Source organism: Rana temporaria, assembly GCF_905171775.1.
Source record: "Rana temporaria chromosome 12 unlocalized genomic scaffold, aRanTem1.1 chr12x, whole genome shotgun sequence".
Taxonomy (NCBI): Eukaryota; Metazoa; Chordata; class Amphibia; order Anura; family Ranidae; genus Rana; species Rana temporaria.
In genome coordinates, this window is record NW_024404491.1 from 4,936 (window position 1) to 26,120 (window position 21,185).

The 21,185-nt window shown below is 55.6% G+C and overlaps 1 protein-coding gene across 1 annotated transcript; it reads right to left on the reverse strand.

Annotated features, from left to right (window-relative positions):
* Positions 1 to 7,721: 7,721 nt before the first annotated feature.
* On the reverse strand, positions 7,722 to 21,169 carry SCPEP1 (serine carboxypeptidase 1). Its single transcript, XM_040334510.1, has 13 exons — positions 21,035 to 21,169; positions 19,267 to 19,394; positions 17,505 to 17,594; positions 16,644 to 16,799; positions 15,886 to 15,960; positions 15,694 to 15,766; positions 13,727 to 13,764; positions 13,230 to 13,358; positions 12,117 to 12,216; positions 11,334 to 11,447; positions 11,116 to 11,253; positions 10,306 to 10,463; positions 7,722 to 8,048 (listed from the first exon to the last, which is right to left on the reverse strand). The coding sequence occupies exons 1-13, from the start codon at positions 21,102 to 21,104 to the stop codon at positions 7,983 to 7,985; spliced, it is 1,335 nt and encodes a 444-aa protein (XP_040190444.1). The 5' UTR covers positions 21,105 to 21,169; the 3' UTR covers positions 7,722 to 7,982.
* Between the last annotated feature and the right edge of the window lie 16 nt (positions 21,170 to 21,185).

Sequence of the window (21,185 nt, forward strand, 5' to 3'; positions counted from 1 at the left end):
AAGAAAAAGAGAGAGATACAGGAAGACAGAATTAGAAAAGAGAGAGATACGAGGAGACAGAATTAGAAAAGAGAGAGATACGAGGAGACAGAATTAGAAAAGGGGAGACAGAGATACGAGGAGACAGAATTAGAAAAGAGAGAGATACGAGGAGACAGAATTAGAAAAGGGGAGACAGAGATACTAGGAGACAGAATTAGAAAAGAGAGAGATACGAGGAGACAGAATTAGAAAAGGGGAGACAGAGATACGAGGAGACAGAATTAGAAAAGAGAGAGATAGGAGGAGACAGAATTAGAAAAGGGGAGACAGAGATACGAGGAGACAGAATTAGAAAAGAGAGAGATAGGAGGAGACAGAATTAGAAAAGGGGAGACAGAGATACGAGGAGACAGAATTAGAAAAGAGAGAGATAGGAGGAGACAGAATTAGAAAAGAGAGAGATACAAGGAGACAGAATTAGAAAAGAGAGAGATACAAGGAGACAGAATTAGAAAAGAGAGAGATACAAGGAGACAGAATTAGAAAAGATTGAGATACGAGGAGACAGAATTAGAAAAGAGAGAGATACGAGGAGACAGAATTAGAAAAGAGAGAGATACGAGGAGACAGAACTAGAAAAGAGAGAGATACGAGGAGACAGAACTAGAAAAGAGAGAGATACAAGGAGACAGAATTAGAAAAGAGAGAGATACAAGGAGACAGAATTAGAAAAGAGAGAGATACAAGGAGACAGAATTAGAAAAGAGAGCGATACGAGGAGACAGAATTAGAAAAGGGGAGACAGAGATACAAGGAGACAGAATTAGAAAAGAGAGAGATACGAGGAGACAGAACTAGAAAAGAGAGAGATACGAGGAGACAGAACTAGAAAAGAGAGAGATACAAGGAGACAGAATTAGAAAAGAGAGAGATACAAGGAGACAGAATTAGAAAAGAGAGAGATACGAGGAGACAGAATTAGAAAAGAGAGCGATACGAGGAGACAGAATTAGAAAAGAGAGAGATACAAGGAGACAGAATTAGAAAAGAGAGAGGTACAAGGAGACAGAATTAGAAAAGAGAGCGATACGAGGAGACAGAATTAGAAAAGGGGAGACAGAGATACAAGGAGACAGAATTAGAAAAGAGAGAGATACGAGGAGACAGAATTAGAAAAGGGGGGAGAGAGATACAAGGAGACAGTATTAGAAAAGGGGGGAGAGACAGAGATACGAGGAGACAGAATTGGAGAGAAGGTGAGAGAGTGATATGGGGAGACAGAATTAGGAAGGAAAAGACAGAGATACGAGGAGACAGAAATGAGAAGAGGAGATGGAATAGATACAGGGAGACAAAATTGTGAAGAAGGGGAGAGAGATACAAGAAGATGGAATTTGGAAGAAGAGGGGAGAGAGATAGCAGGAGAAAGGATTGGGTAGAAGAAGTGAGAGATCTGAGGAGAGGTACAGGGAGACAAAATTTGGAAGAAGGGGAGAGAGAGAGATACAAGGAGATGGAAGGAAAAGAGAGAGATACGGGGAGATTAAATTAGAAAGAAGAAGAGAGAGATACGAGGAGACGGAAGGAGAATAGAGAGATACAGAAGATGGAATTAGAAGAGAGAGAGAAAGATACGAGAAATTATGAGGAAGGGGAGAAAGAATTAGGAAGGAGGAGAGAGAGAAACATACAGGGAGAGAGAATTAGGAAAAAAGGAGAAGAGAGAAAGATACAGGGAGAGAGAATTGGGATGGAGAAGTGAGAGTTACAAGGTGATGGAATTAGGAAGAAGAGAGAAATACAGGGGAAGAGTTAGGAAAAATGGAGAACAGAGGAATACGGGGAGAGGGGATTAGAAAGGAGAAGAGAGAAATAAGGGGAGACAGAGTTAGAAAAGAAGGAGAGAGAGAGAGATACGAGGAGATGGAAGGAGAAGAGAGAGATACGAGGAGATGGAAGGAGAAGAGAGAGATACGAGGAGATGAAAGGAGAATAGAGAGATACGAGGAGATGGAAGGAGAATAGAGAGATACGAGGAGATGGAAGGAGAGAGAGAGAGAGATACGAGGAGATGGAAGGAGAAGAGAGAGATACGAGGAGATGGAAGGAGAATAGAGACATACGAGGAGATGGAAGGAGAATAGAGAGATACAAGGAGATGGAAGGAGAAGAGAGAGATACGAGGAGATGGAAGGAGAATAGAGAGATACAAGGAGATGGAAGGAGAATAGAGAGATACAAGGAGATGGAAGGAGAAGAGAGAGATACGAGGAGATGGAAGGAGAGAGAGGAGATACGAGGAGATGGAAGGAGAATAGAGAGATACGAGGAGACAGAATTGAGAAGAGGAGAGAGAATAGGAAAAGATACAGAGAGAGATAAAATTGTGAAGAAGGGGAGAGAGATACAAGGAGATGAAATTTGGAAGAAAAGAGGAGAGAGATACAAAGAGGTGTTTAGTAAGAATGGGAGAGAGAGAGAAATATACGAGGAGACAGAATTAGGATAAAGGGGAAAGAGAGAGAGAAGGAGATGTAATAAGAAGAGAGAGATACAAGGAGACAGAATTAGGGAGAGAATTAGGAAGAGAGAGAATTGGAAATAAGATGCACCAGAATCTGAGATTTACAAGGAGAAATAATGAGCTAAGGGGGGTGAGCTGAGGGGGGTGAGATGAGGGGGGTGAGATGAGGGGGGTGAGATGAGGAGGGTGAGGTGAGGGGGGTGAGATGAGGAGGGTGAGGTGAGGGGGGTGAGATGAGGTGAGGGGGGTGAGCTGAGGGAGGTGAGGGGGGTGAGATGAGGAGGGTGAGGTGGGGTGAGATGAGGAGGGTGAGCTGAGGGAGGTGAGATGAGGAGGGTGAGGTGAGGGGGGTGAGGTGAGGGGGGTGAGATGAGGGAGGTGAGGGGGGTGAGATGAGGAGGGTGAGGTGGGGTGAGATGAGGAGGGTGAGATGAGGGGGGGGTGAGATGAGGGAGGTGAGGGGGGTGAGATGAGGGAGGTGAGGGGGGTGAGATGAGGAGGGTGAGGTGGGGTGAGATGAGGAGGGTGAGATGAGGAGGGTGAGATGAGGGGGGGGTGAGATGAGGGGGGTGAGAGGAGGTCTCTGACACTTCTGCCTTCTTATAGGGATGATGATTCGTCTTATTTGGTGATAAATTTGAAACTCGTGAAAGGTCAGGAGTTGTTTACACCTTAAACCCAACATAATTGAATTTTTCCTGGTGGGGATCATAGATGTCTGTGATGGTTTGTTTGCACTGTGAGGTCCATCCAGGGTCAGAGGTGGTGAGGTGGACAGAGGTGGTGAGGTGGTCAGGTGGACAGAGGTGGTCAGGTGGACAGAGGTGGTCAGGTGGACAGCTCTGCTCCAGAATGACGTTCCTCGGATCATTCGATACGATCACAATGATAAATGAGACAAGAAGCCGGGACATGGGGGGTCAGTGGATGGCGCACAACACAGACGGCGATAGGAATATATTATGGAAGGCAGGAGAACGCTCCTCACACGTCATCGCCGGTCCCTCAGCTTCTGGATTCCTCATCTCAGTTGCTAAGAAACAAAACTCCAAATGTCAGACGGTGAGCAGAAGAGGACCCCGGAGATCTCCAGCGTCACGTCTCATAGGAGATTCATTATCTGACCTCACAGAATCCGCTCCATTCTCACCGACTCAACCAATCAGAGCACAAAGAATTTATCCATTTATAAACTCAAATCTTACTGCAGCCCACAGAGTCCTCCAGCAGGACAGAGGATTTCAGGAGAGGAGAGTTATAGAGCGGGGGTCTCCAAACTTTCTAAGCAAAGGATTGGGTTTTGGTGTCAGTGGGAGGAATAGTGCCCCATCATTGGTGTCAGTGGGAGGAATAGTGTCCCATCATTGGTGTCAGTGGGAGGAATAGTGTCCCATCATTGGTGTCAGTGGGAGGAATAGTGTCCCATCATTGGTGTCAGTGGGAGGAATAGTGTCCCATCATTGGTGTCGGTGGGAGGAATAGTGTCCCATCATTGGTGTCAGTGGGAGGAATAGTGTCCCATCATTGGTGTCAGTGGGAGGAATAGTGTCCCATCATTGGTGTCAGTGGGAGGAATAGTGTCCCATCATTGGTGTCGGTGGGAGGAATAGTGTCCCATCATTGGCGTCAGTGGGGGGAATAGTGTCCCATCATTGGCGTCAGTGGGAAGAATAGTGTCCCATCATTGGTATCAGTGAGAGCAATAGTGTCCCATCATTGGTGTCAGTGGGAGGAATAGTGTCCCATCATTGGTGTCAGTGGGAGGAATAGTGTCCCATCATTGGTATCAGTGGGAGGAGAAGTGTCCCATCATTGGTGTCAGTGGGAGGAATAGTGTCCCATCATTGGTGTCAGTGGGAGGAATAGTGTCCCATCATTGGTGTCAGTGGGAGGAATAGTGTCCCATCATTGGTGTCAGTGGGAGGAATAGTGCCCCATCATTGGTGTCAGTGGGAGGAATAGTGTCCCATCATTGGTATCAGTGAGAGCAATAGTGTCCCATCATTGGTGTCAGTGGGAGGAATAGTGTCCCATCATTGGTGTCAGTGGGAGGAATAGTGTCCCATCATTGGTGTCAGTGGGAGGAATAGTGTCCCATCATTGGTATCAGTGGGAGGAGAAGTGTCCCATCATTGGTGTCAGTGGGAGGAATAGTGTCCCATCATTGGTGTCGGTGGGAGGAATAGTGTCCCATCATTGGTGTCAGTGGGAGGAATAGTGTCCCATCATTGGTGTCAGTGGGAGGAATAGTGCCCCATCATTGGTGTCAGTGGGAGGAATAGTGTCCCATCATTGGTATCAGTGAGAGCAATAGTGTCCCATCATTGGTGTCAGTGGGAGGAATAGTGTCCCATCATTGGTGTCAGTGGGAGGAGAAGTGTCCCATCATTGGTGTCAGTGGGAGGAATAGTGTCCCATCATTGGTGTCGGTGGGAGGAATAGTGTCCCATCATTGGTGTCAGTGGGAGGAATAGTGTCCCATCATTGGTGTCAGTGGGAGGAATAGTGCCCCATCATTGGTGTCAGTGGGAGGAATAGTGTCCCATCATTGGTATCAGTGAGAGCAATAGTGTCCCATCATTGGTGTCAGTGGGAGGAATAGTGTCCCATCATTGGTGTCAGTGGGAGGAATAGTGTCCCATCATTGGTGTCAGTGGGAGGAATAGTGTCCCATCATTGGTATCAGTGGGAGGAGAAGTGTCCCATCATTGGTGTCAGTGGGAGGAATAGTGTCCCATCATTGGTGTCGGTGGGAGGAATAGTGTCCCATCATTGGTGTCGGTGGGGGGAATAGTGTCCCATCATTGGCGTCAGTGGGAAGAATAGTGTCCCATCATTGGTGTCAGTGGGAGAAATAGTGTCCCATCATTGGTGTCAGTGGGAGAAATAGTGTCCCGTCAGTGGGGGGAATAGTGTCCCATCATTGGCGTCAGTGGGAAGAATAGTGTCCCATCATTGGTGTCAGTGGGAAGAATAGTGTCCCATCATTGGTGTCAGTGGGAGGAATAGTGTCCCATCATTGGTGTCAGTGGGAGGAATAGTGTCCCATCATTGGTGTCAGTGGGAGGAATAGTGTCCCATCATTGGTGTCAGTGGGAGGAATAGTGTCCCATCATTGGTGTCAGTGGGAGGAATAGTGTCCCATCATTGGTGTCAGTGGGAGGAATAGTGTCCCATCATTGGTGTAAGTGGGAGAAATAGTGTCCCATCATTGGTGTCAGTGGGAGAAATAGTGTCCCGTCAGTGGGGGGAATAGTGTCCCATCATTGGCGTCAGTGGGGGGAATAGTGTCCCATCATTGGCGTCAGTGGGAAGAATAGTGTCCCATCATTGGTGTCAGTGGGAGGAATAGTGTCCCATCATTGGTGTCAGTGGGAGGAATAGTGTCCCATCATTGGTGTCAGTGGGAGGAATAGTGTCCCGTCAGTGGGGGGAATAGTGTCCCATCATTGGTGTCAGTGGGGAGAATAGTGTCCCATCATTGGCGTCAGTGGGAAGAATAGTGTCCCATCATTGGTGTCAGTGGGAGGAATAGTGTCCCATCATTGGTGTCAGTGGGAGGAATAGTGCCCCATCATTGGTGTCAGTGAGAGGAATAGTGTCCCATCATTGGTGTCAGTGGGAGGAATAGTGTCCCATCATTGGTGTCAGTGGGGGGAATAGTGTCCCTATCATTGGTGTCAGTGGGGGGAATAGTGTCCCCATCATTGGTGTCAGTGGGAGGAAGTGTCCCATCATTGGTGTCAGTGGGGGAAATAGTGTCCCATCATTGGTGTCAGTGGGAGGAGTAGTGTCCCATCATTGGTGTCAGTGGGGGGAATAGTGTCCCATCATTGGTGTCAGTGGGAGGAGTAGTGTCCCATCATTGGTGTCGGTGGGAGGAATAGTGTCCCATCATTGGTATCAGTGGGAGGAGTAGTGTCCCATCATTGGTGTCAGTGGGAGGAGTAGTGTCCCATCATTGGTATCAGTGGGAGGAGTAGTGTCCCATCATTGGTGTCAGTGGGAGGAATAGTGTCCCATCATTGGTATCAGTGGGAGGAGTAGTGTCCCATCATTGGTGTCGGTGGGAGGAATAGTGTCCCATCATTGGTGTCAGTGGGAGGAATAGTGTCCCATCATTGGTGTCAGTGGGAGGAATAGTGTCCCATCATTGGTATCAGTGGGAGGAATAGTGTCCCATCATTGGTGTCAGTGGGGGGGAATAGTGTCCCATCATTGGTATCAGTGGGAGGAATAGTGTCCCATCATTGGTGTCAGTGGGAGGAATAGTGTCCCATCATTGGTATCAGTGGGAGGAGTAGTGTCCCATCATTGGTGTCAGTGGGAGGAATAGCGTCCCATCATTGGTATCAGTGGGAGGAGTAGTGTCCCATCATTGGTATCAGTGGGAGGAGTAGTGTCCCATCATTGGTGTCAGTGGGAGGAATAGTGCCCCATCATTGGTGTCAGTGGGGGGAAATAGTGTCCCATCATTGGTGTCAGTGGGAGGAGTAGTGTCCCATCATTGGTGTCAGTGGGAGGAATAGTGTCCCATCATTGGTGTCAGTGGGAGGAATAGTTTCCCATCATTGGTGTCAGTGGGGGGAATAGTGTCCCATCATTGGTGTCAGTGGGAGGAATAGTTTCCCATCATTGGTGTCAGTGGGGGGAATAGTGTCCCATCATTGGTGTCAGTGGGAGGAATAGTGTCCCATCATTGGTATCAGTGGGAGGAATAGTGTCTCATCATTGGTGTCAGTGGGAGAAATAGTGTCCCATCATTGGTGTCAGTGGGAGGAATAGTGTCCCATCATTGGTGTCAGTGGGAGGAATAGTGTCCCATCATTGGTGTCAGTGGGAGGAATAGTGTCCCATCATTGGTGTCAGTGGGAGAAATAGTGTCCCATCATTGGTATCAGTGGGGGGAATAGTGTCCCATCATTGGTGTCAGTGGGAGGAATAGTGTCCCATCATTGGTGTCAGTGGGAGGAATAGTGTCCCATCATTGGTGTCAGTGGGAGGAGTAGTGTCCCCATCATTGGTGTCAGTGGGGGGAATAGTGTCCCATCATTGGTGTCAGTGGGGGGGAATAGTGTCCCATCATTGGTGTCAGTGGGGGGGGGTTGTGCCCCAAGCACATTGGGCCCCTGGGCTGCAGTGTGGAGATACAGGAAGGAGCAGTGCCGAGTATTTCAGGAGAGGAGGGTCGGTGATGAATAATGAGATCAGAAGATATTTTAATGAACAATTTAATATAAAAATAATCACAGAGTACAGATTTCTTCGATCTCCTCGGGAGTAATAAGCAGTCACAGGTCAGGAGGGATCGGGGGGTGAAATGGGGTAGAAGTGCAGTAGCGGGGGAGGGGACATCACAGGTTTATTTGGTGCCGATCCACAGCAAAGCATTCTGGAACCCGTATGAAGGCAGTGCAGCCGATTTGTTCTAAGTAGCCAGGATCCCGCTGGCTCCTCCCACTGGCTCCTCCCACCATCACTCCTGCTGGTTGGTGATCATTCGCAGCATTTTCAGGGAGGTCTCCGGCTGGTCAGACGGTACCTACCACAAGGAGACAAGAGGGTGACATCGGGATCCGCAATACCCCATAGATTCTCATGTGCCCCCCACAATACCCCATAGATGGGGAGGAGTGACCCCATAGATGGGAGGAGTGACCCCACAATACCCCATAGATGGGAGGAGTGACCCCACAGATGGGAGGAGTGACCCCACACTACCCCATAGATGGGAGGAGTGACCCCACACTACCCCATAGATGGGAGGAGGGACCCCACACTACCCCATAGATGGGAGGAGGGACCCCACACTACCCCATAGATGGGAGGAGGGACCCCACACTACCCCATTAGATGGGACGAGTGACCCCACACTACCCCATAGATGGGAGGAGGGACCCCACAATACCCCATAGATGGGAGGAGTGACCCCACAATACCCCATAGATGGGAGGAGTGACCCCCACAATACCCCACAGATGGGAGGAGTGACCCCCACAATACCTCATAGATGGGAGGAGTGACCCCCACAATACCCCATAGATGGGAGGAGTGACCCCCACAATACCCCATAGATGGGAGGAGTGACCCCACACTACCCCATTAGATGGGACGAGTGACCCCACAATACCCCATAGATGGGACGAGTGACCCCACACTACCCCATTAGATGGGACGAGTGACCCCACACTACCCCATTAGATGGGAGGAGTGACCCCACAATACCCCATAGATGGGACGAGTGACCCCACACTACCCCATTAGATGGGACGAGTGACCCCCACAATACCCCACAGATGGGAGGAGTGACCCCCACAATACCCCACAGATGGGAGGAGTGACCCCCACAATACCTCATAGATGGGAGGAGTGACCCCCACAATACCCCATAGATGGGACGAGTGACCCCACACTACCCCATTAGATGGGACGAGTGACCCCACAATACCCCATAGATGGGAGGAGTGACCCCACAATACCCCATAGATGGGAGGAGTGACCGCATAGATGGGACGAGTGACCCCACACTACCCCATTAGATGGGACGAGTGACCCCACAATACCCCATTAGATGGGAGGAGTGACCCCATAGATGGGAGGAGTGACCCCACAATACCCCATAGATGGGAGGAGTGACCCCATAGATGGGAGGAGTGACCCCACAATACCCCATAGATGGGAGGAGTGACCCCACAATACCCCATAGATGGGAGGAGTGACCCCATAGATGGGAGGAGTGACCCCACAATACCCCATAGATGGGAGGAGTGACCCCACAATACCCCATAGATGGTAGGAGTGACCCCACAATACCCCATAGATGGGAGGAGTGACCCCACACTACCCCATTCCATACAAAATCCATTTCACTTTAGTGATAATAATTATAAAATACAGGAATCTTCTGTCAATGCCGCAGAACTCTCATCTCTCGTCTCACTCAGAACCCCCCAAACATTATATATGTGTTTTTATCAGACACCCTAGGGAATAAAATGGCGGTCATTGCAACTTTTTATCTTGCACGGTATTTGCGCAATCATTTTTCAACGGCTTTTTTTTTGGGGGGGGGGGAAAGTATATGTGAAATAATGTGAAAGACGATGTTACACCGAGTAAATAGATACCCAACATGTCACGCTTCAAAATTGCGCACACTCATGGAATGGCGCCAAACTTCGGTACTTAAAAATCTCCGTAGGCGACGCTTACATTTTGTTTTTTTCAGGTTACCAGTTTAGAGTTACAGAGGGGGTCTAGTGCTAGAATTATTGCTCTCGCTCTAACACACGTGGCGACACCTCACACGTGTGGTTTGAGCGCCATCTCCATATGTGGGCGGGACTTACGTGTGTGTTCTCTTCTGAGCGCGGGAATCGTCAGTGTGAGGAGAGGAATGCCGATAACCAGCATTTCCTTGTTTACATGGGATCAGTTGTGATTGGACACAGACGATCACATGGGTAAAGAGCCACGCCATCGACTCACATGAGCCATACTGATAGGATCCCTCCAGGGCAGGGGGAGGCGGCCCCCCCAGCTAAACTACAAGTCCCATCATGCCTCTGGGAGTAATTGTAACTGCCAGCCTTGCAATGTCTGATGGGAAATGTAGTTTCACAACAGCTGGAGGGCTCCAGGTTGCCTCCTCCTGGTCTAGAAGCTGGAGACGGCTGTGGTAGTGGTGTCCTCCCAGGAGGTCGCTCACTTGGTACGGAGGCTGATCTGCCGGTGAGAGGAGACCCCTCCGGTTCCTGTATAGTGAATACAGAGGAGTGTGTGTAGACAGGTCCTCTTACCATGTGACCCGCTTTTAGGATCCAGTAGAAGCCGAAGTTCTCCCAGGATTTGTAGAAAGCCGCCGTCTCTCTGGACTGCAGGTGCAGCGGCTTCCAGCGCAGGCTCTTGAACTGATCCATCTTCTTCCACTTCAGCTGCTTGACCCATCCCTCCTGACCTGGAAGAGAAGAGGGGGGGGGGAAACAGAGCGATCAACGCAGGAGGAACCACTGAAAAACAACACGTGAGCCGTGTGACTGAGGGCTGTGTACCCCCCCCCCCCTGCCCCCGGATCACAGATGGAATGAGCCCCGACCTCCCCCCGCCCCCGGATCACAGATGGGGTGAGCCCCGACCTCCCCCAGCCCCCGGATCACAGATGGGGTGAGCCCCGACCTCCCCCAGCCCCCGGATCACAGATGGGGTGAGCCCCGACCTCCCCCAGATCACAGATGGGGTGAGCCCCGACCTCCCCCTGCCCCCGGATCACAGATGGGGTGAGCCCCGTGACCTCCCCCGCCGCCCCCCCCCCCCCCCCGGATCAGATGGGGTGAGCCCCGACCTCCCCCGGATCACAGATGGAGTGAGCGCTGACCTCCCCCCGCCCCCGGATCACAGATGGGGTGAGCCCCGACATACCCCGCTGCCCCCCCCCCCCCCCGATCACAGATGGGGTGAGCCCCGACCTCCCCCCCCCCGGATCACAGATGGGGTGAGCCCCGACCTCCCCCCCCCGGATCACAGATGGGGTGAGCCCCGACCTCCCCCGCTGCCTCCCCCCACCCCCGGATCACAGATGGGGTGAGCCCCGACCCCCCCGTCCTCCTTACCCACGGTGTCCACAATGAGGTCCAGCTGCCCGTTGTACACGGTGACGTTTATCCCCGCACAGAGGAGATCGTCCACAACGCTCACCACCGACTTCATGAAGTCCCCGGCCATGTTGGAGAAGACGTCCGCTGCCTGGCCTGGAGGAGGAAGAGAACGTGAGGATGTGTGTGGAGCGCAAGGACCGCCCCCTGCCCCGCCCACTGGCCGGACATCTCACCTCCCCATGTGACAGAATCCGGAATGATCTTCAACTTGGCTTTGATTGGTCCGTTCATCAACTCCGACAAGTCATCGGCCTGCAGAGGCAAGATATGGCGCCGGTACAGACTTCCTGTAGAAGGAGGAGGATGAATAGGTGAAGGGGTGACCTCCTGCAGTGAGGGATAAATAGGTGAAGGGGTGACCTCCTGCAGGGAGAGGATGAATAGGTGAAGGGGTGACCTCCTGCAGGGAGAGGATGAATAGGTGAAGGGGTGACCTCCTGCAGGGAGAGGATGGATAGGTGAAGGGGTGATCTCCTGCAGGGAGAGGATGAATAGGTGAAGGGGTGATCTCCTGCAGGGAGAGGATGAATAGGTGAAGGGGTGACCTCCTGCAGGGAGAGGATGGATAGGTGAAGGGGTGATCTCCTGCAGGGAGAGGATGAATAGGTGAAGGGGTGACCTCCTGCAGGGAGAGGATGAATAGGTGAAGGGGTGACCTCCTGCAGGGAGAGGATGGATAGGTGAAGGGGTGACCTCCTGCAGGGAGAGGATGGATAGGTGAAGGGGTGATCTCCTGCAGGGAGAGGATGAATAGGTGAAGGGGTGACCTCCTGCAGGGAGAGGATGAATAGGTGAAGGGGTGATCTCCTGCAGGGAGAGGATGAATAGGTGAAGGGGTGATCTCCTGCAGGGAGGGATGAATAGGTGAAGGGGTGATCTCCTGCAGGGAGGGATGAATAGGTGAAGGGGTGATCTCCTGCAGGGAGGGATGCTGGGTAATTCCGAGACGCACTCACCGATGGCCAGATTCTGGAACTTCAGGGTGTTCTTCCCACGACCTCCCGACATCAGAGAGTCTTTGGTCAGAATGTTGTAGAAGTTCACTCCGTCCGTGTTCTGCGAATAAAGTTATATCGGGACTCCGCTCAGACAAAACCATTCCCGCTTCTACTATTGGCTCAAATACAAGTCACCTGACACTTCTGTGTCCATTTCTGACCCCGAGAGCAGAATCCTAATAAATGGTCTACAATCTCCCATGTATTCAGAATGTAGGGCGCCCCCTGGTGGACTGGTATCTCCCATGTATTTGGAATGTAGGGCGCCCCCTGGTGGACTGGAATCTCCCATGTATTCAGAATGTAGGGCGCCCCCTGGTGGACTGGTATCTCCCATGTATTCAGAATGTAGGGCGCCCCCTGGTGGACTGGTATCTCCCATGTATTCAGAATGTAGGGCGCCCCCTGGTGGACTGGTATCTCCCATGTATTCAGAATGTAGGGCGCCCCCTGGTGGACTGGTATCTCCCATGTATTCAGAATGTAGGGCGCCCCCTGGTGGACTGGAATCTCCCATGTATTCAGAATGTAGGGCGCCCCCTGGTGGACTGGAATCTCCCATGTATTCAGAATGTAGGGCGCCCCCTGGTGGACTGGAATCTCCCATGTATTCAGAATGTAGGGCGCCCCCTGGTGGACTGGTATCTCCCATGTATTCAGAATGTAGGGCGCCCCCTGGTGGACTGGTATCTCCCATGTATTCAGAATGTAGGGCTCCCCCTGGTGGACTGGCATCTCCCATGTATTCAGAATGTAGGGCGCCCCCTGGTGGACTGGTATCTCCCATGTATTCGGAATGTAGGGCGCCCCCTGGTGGACTGGTATCTCCCATGTATTCAGAATGTAGGGCGCCCCCTGGTGGACTGGTATCCCCCATGTATTCGGAATGTAGGGCGCCCCCTGGTGGACTGGTATCTCCCATGTATTTGGAATGTATGGCGCCCCCTGGTGGACTGGAATCTCCCATGTATTCAGAATGTAGGGCGCCCCCTGGTGGACTGGTATCTCCCATGTATTCAGAATGTAGGGCGCCCCCTGGTGGACGGCTCTGGGACAGCAGCCGATTCTCACCTGTTCTATGACATCTTCTGTCCAGGACCACTTCTGTGTGGCCTCTTCATACTGCCCCTTATTGAGAGCGTCCTGGACCGCGTCCGCCGCCTTCTGAACGTCCTTCAGACCGTTTTCATCCAGGAGAGACTGAGACACGAGACCAACATATGTCACCAACACATACCATGGGGCTGTACAATAATACCCTACAACACCCAACAAGAGACTGAGACCAACAGATGTCACCAACACATACCATGGGGCTGTACAATAATACCCTACAACACCCAACAAGAGACTGAGACCAACAGATGTCACCATCACATACCATGGGGCTGTACAATAATACCCTACAACACCCAACAAGAGACTTCACAGTCACACAAGGAAATACCCCCCCCCCCCCACAGATCCCCAAACACCCCCCCCCCACAGATCCCCCCCCTCCCCCACAGATCCTTAGATCCCAAGAAATCCAAATCACATGAAGCCCCCCCCCACCCCGCTGTACTTACTATACTGTAGAGATACGGCCCCCAGCTCAGCACCGAGTCTGTCAACACAGAAAGACATGTGATTGGTTAGTATGACCCCCCCACATGCAGCACAGTCTACCCCCCCCCCCCAGATTGAGGGCTGTGTCCTCAGTTACTTTCTCTGCCAAAGGTGAGATATCAGGGCTCTGCTTAGACCCCCCCCCCCCCCCCCCGATATCTCACCAAAGTCCCCCAACAGGGCTGCTAAAAAAAAAAAAAAAAAAAAATGTAAGAATAATAAAATGACAACAACCGCCCCCTGCCCACTCACGCCGCCCCCTGCCCACTCACGCCGCCCCCTGCCCACTCACGCCGCCCCCTACCCACTCACGCCGCCCCCTACCCACTCACGCCGCCCCCTACCCTAGCCACTCACGCTGCCCCCTGCCCTACCCGTCCCCTGCCCACTCACGCCGCCCCCTGCCCACTCACGCCGCCCCCTACCCACTCACGCCGCCCCCTACCCTAGCCATCCCCTGCCCTAGCCACTCACGCCGCCCCCTGCCCTACCCATCCCCTGCCCTACCCGTCCCCTGCCCACTCACACCGCCCCCTGCCCTACCCACTCACGCCGCCCCCTGCCCTACCCACTCACGCTGCCCCCTGCCCTACCCACTCACGCCGCCCCCTGCCCACTCACGCCACCCCCTGCCCACTCACGCCACCCCCTGCCCTGCCCACTCACGCCGCCCCCTACCCACTCACCCGCCCCCTACCCTACCCACTCACGCCGCCCCCTGCCCACTCACGCCGCCCCCTACCCACTCACGCCGCCCCCTACCCACTCACGCCGCCCCCTACCCTAGCCACTCACGCTGCCCCCTGCCCTACCCGTCCCCTGCCCACTCACGCCGCCCCCTGCCCACTCACGCCGCCCCCTACCCACTCACGCCGCCCCCTACCCTAGCCATCCCCTGCCCTAGCCATCCCCTGCCCACTCACACCGCCCCCTGCCCTACCCACTCACGCCGCCCCCCTGCCCTACCCACTCACGCTGCCCCCTGCCCTACCCACTCACGCCGCCCCCTGCCCTACCCACTCACGCCGCCCCCTGCCCACTCACGCCACCCCCTGCCCTGCCCACTCACGCCGCCCCCTACCCACTCACCCGCCCCCTATCCTACCCACTCACGCCGCCCCCTGCCCACTCACACCGCCCCCTGCCCTACCCACTCACGCCGCCCCCTGCCCTACCCACTCACGCTGCCCCCTGCCCTACCCACTCACGCTGCCCCCTGCCCTACCCACTCACGCCGCCCCCTGCCCTACCCACTCACGCCGCCCCCTGCCCACTCACGCCACCCCCTGCCCACTCACGCCACCCCCTGCCCTGCCCACTCACGCCGCCCCCTACCCACTCACCCGCCCCCTACCCTACCCACTCACGCCGCCCCCTGCCCACTCACGCCGCCCCCTGCCCACTCACGCCGCCCCCTGCCCACTCACGCCGCCCCCTGCCCTAGCCATCCCCTGCCCTACCCACTCACGCTGCCCCCTGCCCTACCCACTCACGCCGCCCCCCTGCCCTACCCATCCCCTGCCCAATCACACCGCCCCCTGCCCTACCCACTCACGCCGCCCCCCTGCCCTACCCATCCCCTGCCCTACCCATCCCCTGCCCAATCACACCGCCCCCTGCCCTACCCACTCACGCCGCCCCCTGCCCTACCCACTCACGCTGCCCTCTGCCCTACCCACTCACGCCGCCCCCTGCCCTACCCATCCCCTGCCCTACCCACTCACGCCGCCCCCTGCCCAACCCACTGACGCCGCCCCCTGCCCTACCCGCCCCCTGCCCTACTCCGGCCTTGCTAGTTAATTTGTTTAAAAAATAAAAATGGCGCTGAACCCGGGGATCTTTGTTCAGGTAGATCTCCACCTCTCCAAGGTTACCTTTCCTCAGGTGTATGGAATGTGTCTGGCCTGGAGGTGTGGACTTTACTCACCAATGGGGGAGATCCAGGAGTCTCCGAGAGCCACTCCCCCGAAATTACACTTGATGTCTCCCGCCAGGACGGCCTACGAGGAAAGACAGCGAGCAGTGAGATCACATTCCCGGGGGAAGTCTGGAGGAGGTCCTTCTATAAGCAGGGAGGGGAAAGTCCGGCCCCTTCTCCACATAAACTTGCGGACCTTACCTTGTGTAATGCCAGGGAAATCGCTGCCGCCATCTTTCCTCCGTACGACTCCGAGAAGATGTAGAAGGGGATCGTCTGTCGGGATAAAAATCACAGAGAGACAGTCAGAGAGCAAGTAGATTGCACAATCGGGACCCGCCCACAGACAAGGGGGACACTCGGGAACCCGCCCCCACAGAACGGGGGACACTCGGGAACCCGCCCCCACAGAACGGGGGACACTCGGGAACCCGCCCCCACAGAACGGGGGACACTCGGGAACCCGCCCCCACAGAACGGGGGACACTCGGGAACCCGCCCCCACAGACCGGGGCACACTCGGGACCCGCCCACAGACCGGGGCACACTCGGGACCCGCCCACAGACCGGGGCACACTCGGGACCCGCCCACAGACAAGGGGGACACTCGGGAACCCGCCCCCACAGACCGGGGGACACTCGGGAACCCCCCCCCCACAGACCGGGGGACACCCGGGAACCCGCCCACAGACCGGGGGACACCCGGGATCTGCAGGCTTAGAAGTCAGTGCCGTCATGGTGGAACAAGAAGCCAAGAAACCAGCTACATCAGGTGACAACATGGCAAGAATCTGTCAACCAACTTCCAGGCACAAAGCCCGCCCACTGCTTAAAAAGCTCCACCCCTTCCCCAATGCGCAGGGATTGTGTCCCTACAGACGGGATTACAATGTATCACACTGAGCTGTAACCAATGTACCCCGAGTGCCAGGAACGCGGCATTTCCTGCCACCACTCACCTGGAAATCTGGCTTTGAGTGGAAGAACTCTCGGAGGAGGACCAGCATGTCTCTGGAGACGGTGTCCACGTCTTTGGCAAACGCTCCGCTGTCTGTGGTGTAGCTGTACCCGGTGCCCACAGGATTGTCCACAAACAGCAGACTGGCGACCTGCGCCTGGGGGGAGGGGGGGGTACACCGGGAAAGGGTAAGAAACATGGCAACCTACACCAGGAAAGGGGGCGGAGTCAGGAGGATAAGGACCTATACCTGAGGGGGGGGGGGGGATCAGAAGGAACAAGGGAGGGATCTGAAGGATGGGGATCTGTATCTGAGGAAAGGGGGAGGGGTCAGGAGGATAGGGATCTGTATCTGAGGAAAGGGGGAGGGGTCAGGAGGATAGGGATCTGTATCTGAGGAAAGGGGGAGGGGTCAGGAGGATAGGGATCTGTATATGAGGAAAGGGGGAGGGGTCAGGAGGATAGGGATCTGTATCTGAGGATATAGAAGGGGAGGGGTCAGGAGGATAGGGATCTGTATCTGAGGAAAGGGGGAGGGGTCAGGAGGATGGGGATCTGTATCTGAGGAAAGGGGGAGGGGTCAGGAGGATAGGGATCTGTATCTGAGGATATAGAAGGGGAGGGGTCAGGAGGATGGGGATCTGTATCTGAGGAAAGGGGGAGGGGTCAGGAGGATGGGGATCTGTATCTGAGGATTTAGAAGGGGAGGGGTCAGGAGGATGGGGATCTGTATCTGGGGATATAGGAGGAAAGGGGAGGGGTCAGGAGGTGGGTAAGTTAATGAAGGTGATAAAGAGGGAAAGGGGGCGGGGTTAAAGGATGGCAACCTACAGTTTGAAGAAGGTTCCATGCAATGACATACCCAGCTGCTGTTTCGAGGTTTCATATTTACATCGAGGGGTCCGATTTCTGCAAAATTACCAAATCCGCAACCAGAACCTCCAGGACCACCCTGAGAGATGAATGGAGAGCCAGTCAATGATTAGACAGAGAGAGCGAGGAGGACGGGGACTGGACAGAGGAGGAGGAGGACAGACGTGGGACACGGGAGGGGGGAGGAGGACAGACGTGGGACACGGGAGGGGGGAGGAGGACAGACGTGGGACACGGGAGGGGGGAGGAGGACAGACGTGGGACACGGGAGGGGGGAGGAGGACAGACGTGGGACACGGGAGGGGGAGGAGGACAGACGTGGGACACGGGAGGGGGGAGGAGGACAGACGTGGGACACGGGAGGGGGGAGGAGGACAGACGTGGGACACGGGAGGGGGGAGGAGGACAGACGTGGGACACGGGAGGGGGAAGGAGGACAGACGTGGGACACGGGAGGGGGGAGGAGGACAGACGTGGGACACGGGAGGGGGGGAGGAGGACAGACGTGGGACACGGGAGGGGGGAGGAGGACAGACGTGGGACACGGGAGGGGGGGGAGGACAGACGTGGGACACGGGAGGGGGGAGGAGGACAGACGTGGGACACGGGAGGGGGGAGGAGGACAGACGTGGGACACGGGAGGGGGGAGGAGGACAGACGTGGGACACGGGAGGGGGGAGGAGGACAGACGTGGGACACGGGAGGGGGGAGGAGGACAGACGTGGGACACGGGAGGGGGGAGGAGGACAGACGTGGGACACGGGAGGGGGGAGGAGGACAGACGTGGGACACGGGAGGGGGGAGGAGGACAGACGTGGGACACGGGAGGGGGGAGGAGGACAGACGTGGGACACGGGAGGGGGGAGGAGGACAGACGTGGGACACGGGAGGGGGAGGAGGACAGACGTGGGACACGGGAGGGGGAGGAGGACAGACGTGGGACACGGGAGGGGGAGGAGGACAGACGTGGGACACGGGAGGGGGAGGAGGACAGACGTGGGACACGGGAGGGGGACAGACGTGGGACACGGGAGGAGGACAGACGTGGGACACGGGAGGAGGACAGACGTGGGACACAGGAGGGGGAGGAGGACAGACGTGGGACACAGGAGGGGGAGGAGGACAGACGTGGGACACAGGAGGGGGAGGAGGACAGACGTGGGACACAGGAGGGGGAGGAGGACAGACGTGGGACACGGGAGGGGGAGGAGGACAGACGTGGGACACGGGAGGGGGGAGGAGGACAGACGTGGGACACGGGAGGGGGAGGACAGACGTGGGACACGGGAGGGGGAGGAGGACAGACGTGGGACACGGGAGGGGGAGGAGGACAGACGTGGGACACGGGGAGGGGGAGGAGGACAGACGTGGGACACGGGAGGGGGGAGGAGGACAGACGTGGGACACGGGAGGAGGACAGACGTGGGACACGGGAGGAGGACAGACGTGGGACACAGGAGAGGGAGGAGGACAGACGTGGGACACAGGAGGGGGAGGAGGACAGACGTGGGACACAGGAGGGGGAGGAGGACAGACGTGGGACACGGGAGGGGGAGGAGGACAGACGTGGGACACGGGAGGGGGAGGAGGACAGACGTGGGACACAGGAGGGGGAGGAGGACAGACGTGGGACACGGGAGGGGGAGGAGGACAGACGTGGGACACGGGAGGAGGACAGACGTGGGACACAGGAGGAGGACAGACGTGGGACACGGGAGGAGGACAGAAGGACAGACATGACATGTAGTCACCTGCAGCCACAAGACGAGCGGCACCTGGGTGTAGTTCTTGGTGGGGTGATCGGCGTAGTACAGCCACCAGAACATGTTGGCGTCTTTCCTCACCGACACGTAGTTCCATTCCTCCTTTGCCGTCCCACCTATCAGAGGAGAGCACAGACAGTCACCTGACAAGTGTCACATGATGGGGCAATATCAGTAGGGAAGAGAATACCGGGGTCAGGAACAATTAATGAGGGGATGAGGGGCGGGACACTCACCTTGGGTGGGGGGTTGTGGGATACCTACCATGGGCTGGGAGGGTAGTGGAGGGGATAAGAGGCGGGTCACTCACCTTGGGTGGGGGGTTGTGGGATACCTACCATGGGCTGGGAGGGTAGTGGAGGGGATAAGGGGCGGGACACTCACTCACCTTGGGTTGTGGGATACCTACCCTGGCCTGGGAGGATAGTGGAGGGGTAAGGACACCCTGCCATGGCGGGAGGGGGGATAATGAAAAGTGTAGGAGCACTGGAGATGAGGGCTAGGAGAGTACATGGAGGTGGGATAGGCTTCTCTGAAGAGATGTGTTTTCAGGGATCACATAAAGGCAAACCGATTGGGGTAGGGAGTTCAAAGGATGGAAGAGGCTCTGGAGAAGTCCTGGTGAACATGGGAGGAGGTAACAAAAGAGTAGGAGGTCTTGAGAGCAGCGGAGAGGATATTTTGAGACCTCAGAGATGGTCGGTGCCCGTGAGGTCCGGATCACTCTCCTGGGAGGCAGTTTAGGGGGTAAAACTCTCTTGGGGGGCAGTTTAGGAGGTGACTCTCTTGGGTGGGTGCAGTTTAAGGGGTTAATTCTCTTGGGGGGGCAGTTTAGGGGGTGACACTCTCTTGGGGGCAGTTTAGGGGGTGACACTCTCGGGGAGCAGTTTAGGGGGTGACACTCTCTTGGGGGGCAGTTTAGGGGGCAACACTCTCTTAGGGGGGGGCAGTTTAGGGGGTGACACTCTCTTGGGGGGGGCAGTTTAAGGGGTTAATTCTCTTGGGGGGGGCAGTTTAGGGGGTGACACTCTCTTGGGGGCAGTTTAGGGGGTGACACTCTCTTGGGGGGCAGTTTAGGGGGTGACACTCTCTTGGGGGGCAGTTTAGGGGGTGACACTCTCTTGGGGGAGCAGTTTAGGGGGTGACACTCTCTTGGGGGAGCAGTTTAGGGGGCGACACTCTCTTGGGGGAGCAGTTTAGGGGGTGACACTCTCTTGGGGGGGCAGTTTAGGGGGTGACACTCTCTGGGGGGGGCAGTTCAGGGGGTGACACTCTCTGGGGGGGGCAGTTCAGGGGGTGACACTCTCTGGGGGGGGGGCAGTTCAGGGGGTGACACTCTCTGGGGGGGGGCAGTTCAGGGGGTGACACTCTCTGGGGGGGGCAGTTTAGGAGGAGACACTCTCTTGGGGGACAGTTTAGGGGGTGACACTCTCTTGGGGGGGCAGTTTAGGGGGTGACACTCTCTTGGGGGGCAGTTTAGGGGGTGACACTCTCTTGGGGGGGCAGTTCAGGGGGTGACACTCTCTAGGGGAGCAGTTTAGGGGGTGACACTCTCTGGGGGGACAGTTTAGGGGGTGACACTCTCTTGGGGGGGGCAGTTTAGGGGGTGACACTCTCTTGGGGGGCAGTTTAGGGGGTGACACTCTCTTGGGGGGGCACTTTAGGGGGTGACACTCTCTGGGGGGCAGTTTAGGGGGTGACACTCTCTTGGGGGGTAGTTTAGGGAGGCAGGAGGTGGGGGATGGGTAGTACTTACCCTGGACGGGGGTAAGTAGTAGGAGGGGGAGGAGGACACTGAGGACGATCAGACTCTCCCTCATCTTCATCCTCAGGCCGGTCAGGTGACTGTCAGGCGATATTTGGGGCAGTGGGAGTCATGTGACAAGAAGTGGGCGGGGTGATGGCGC

What these genes read in the sequence shown, in the direction of transcription:
- SCPEP1 (XM_040334510.1), bottom strand. Translation starts at nt 21,104, where the DNA reads ATGAAGATGAGGGAGAGTCTGATCGTCCTCAGTGTCCTCCTCCCCCTC. An exon ending in CAGAAGATGTCATAGAACAG is followed by an intron (nt 12,217 to 13,229) that starts GTGAGAATCGGC and finishes CTTTATTCGCAG; the next exon opens with AACACGGACGGAGTGAACTT. An exon ending in GGATTCTGTCACATGGGGAG is followed by an intron (nt 11,254 to 11,333) that starts GTGAGATGTCCG and finishes TTCCTCCTCCAG; the next exon opens with GCCAGGCAGCGGACGTCTTC.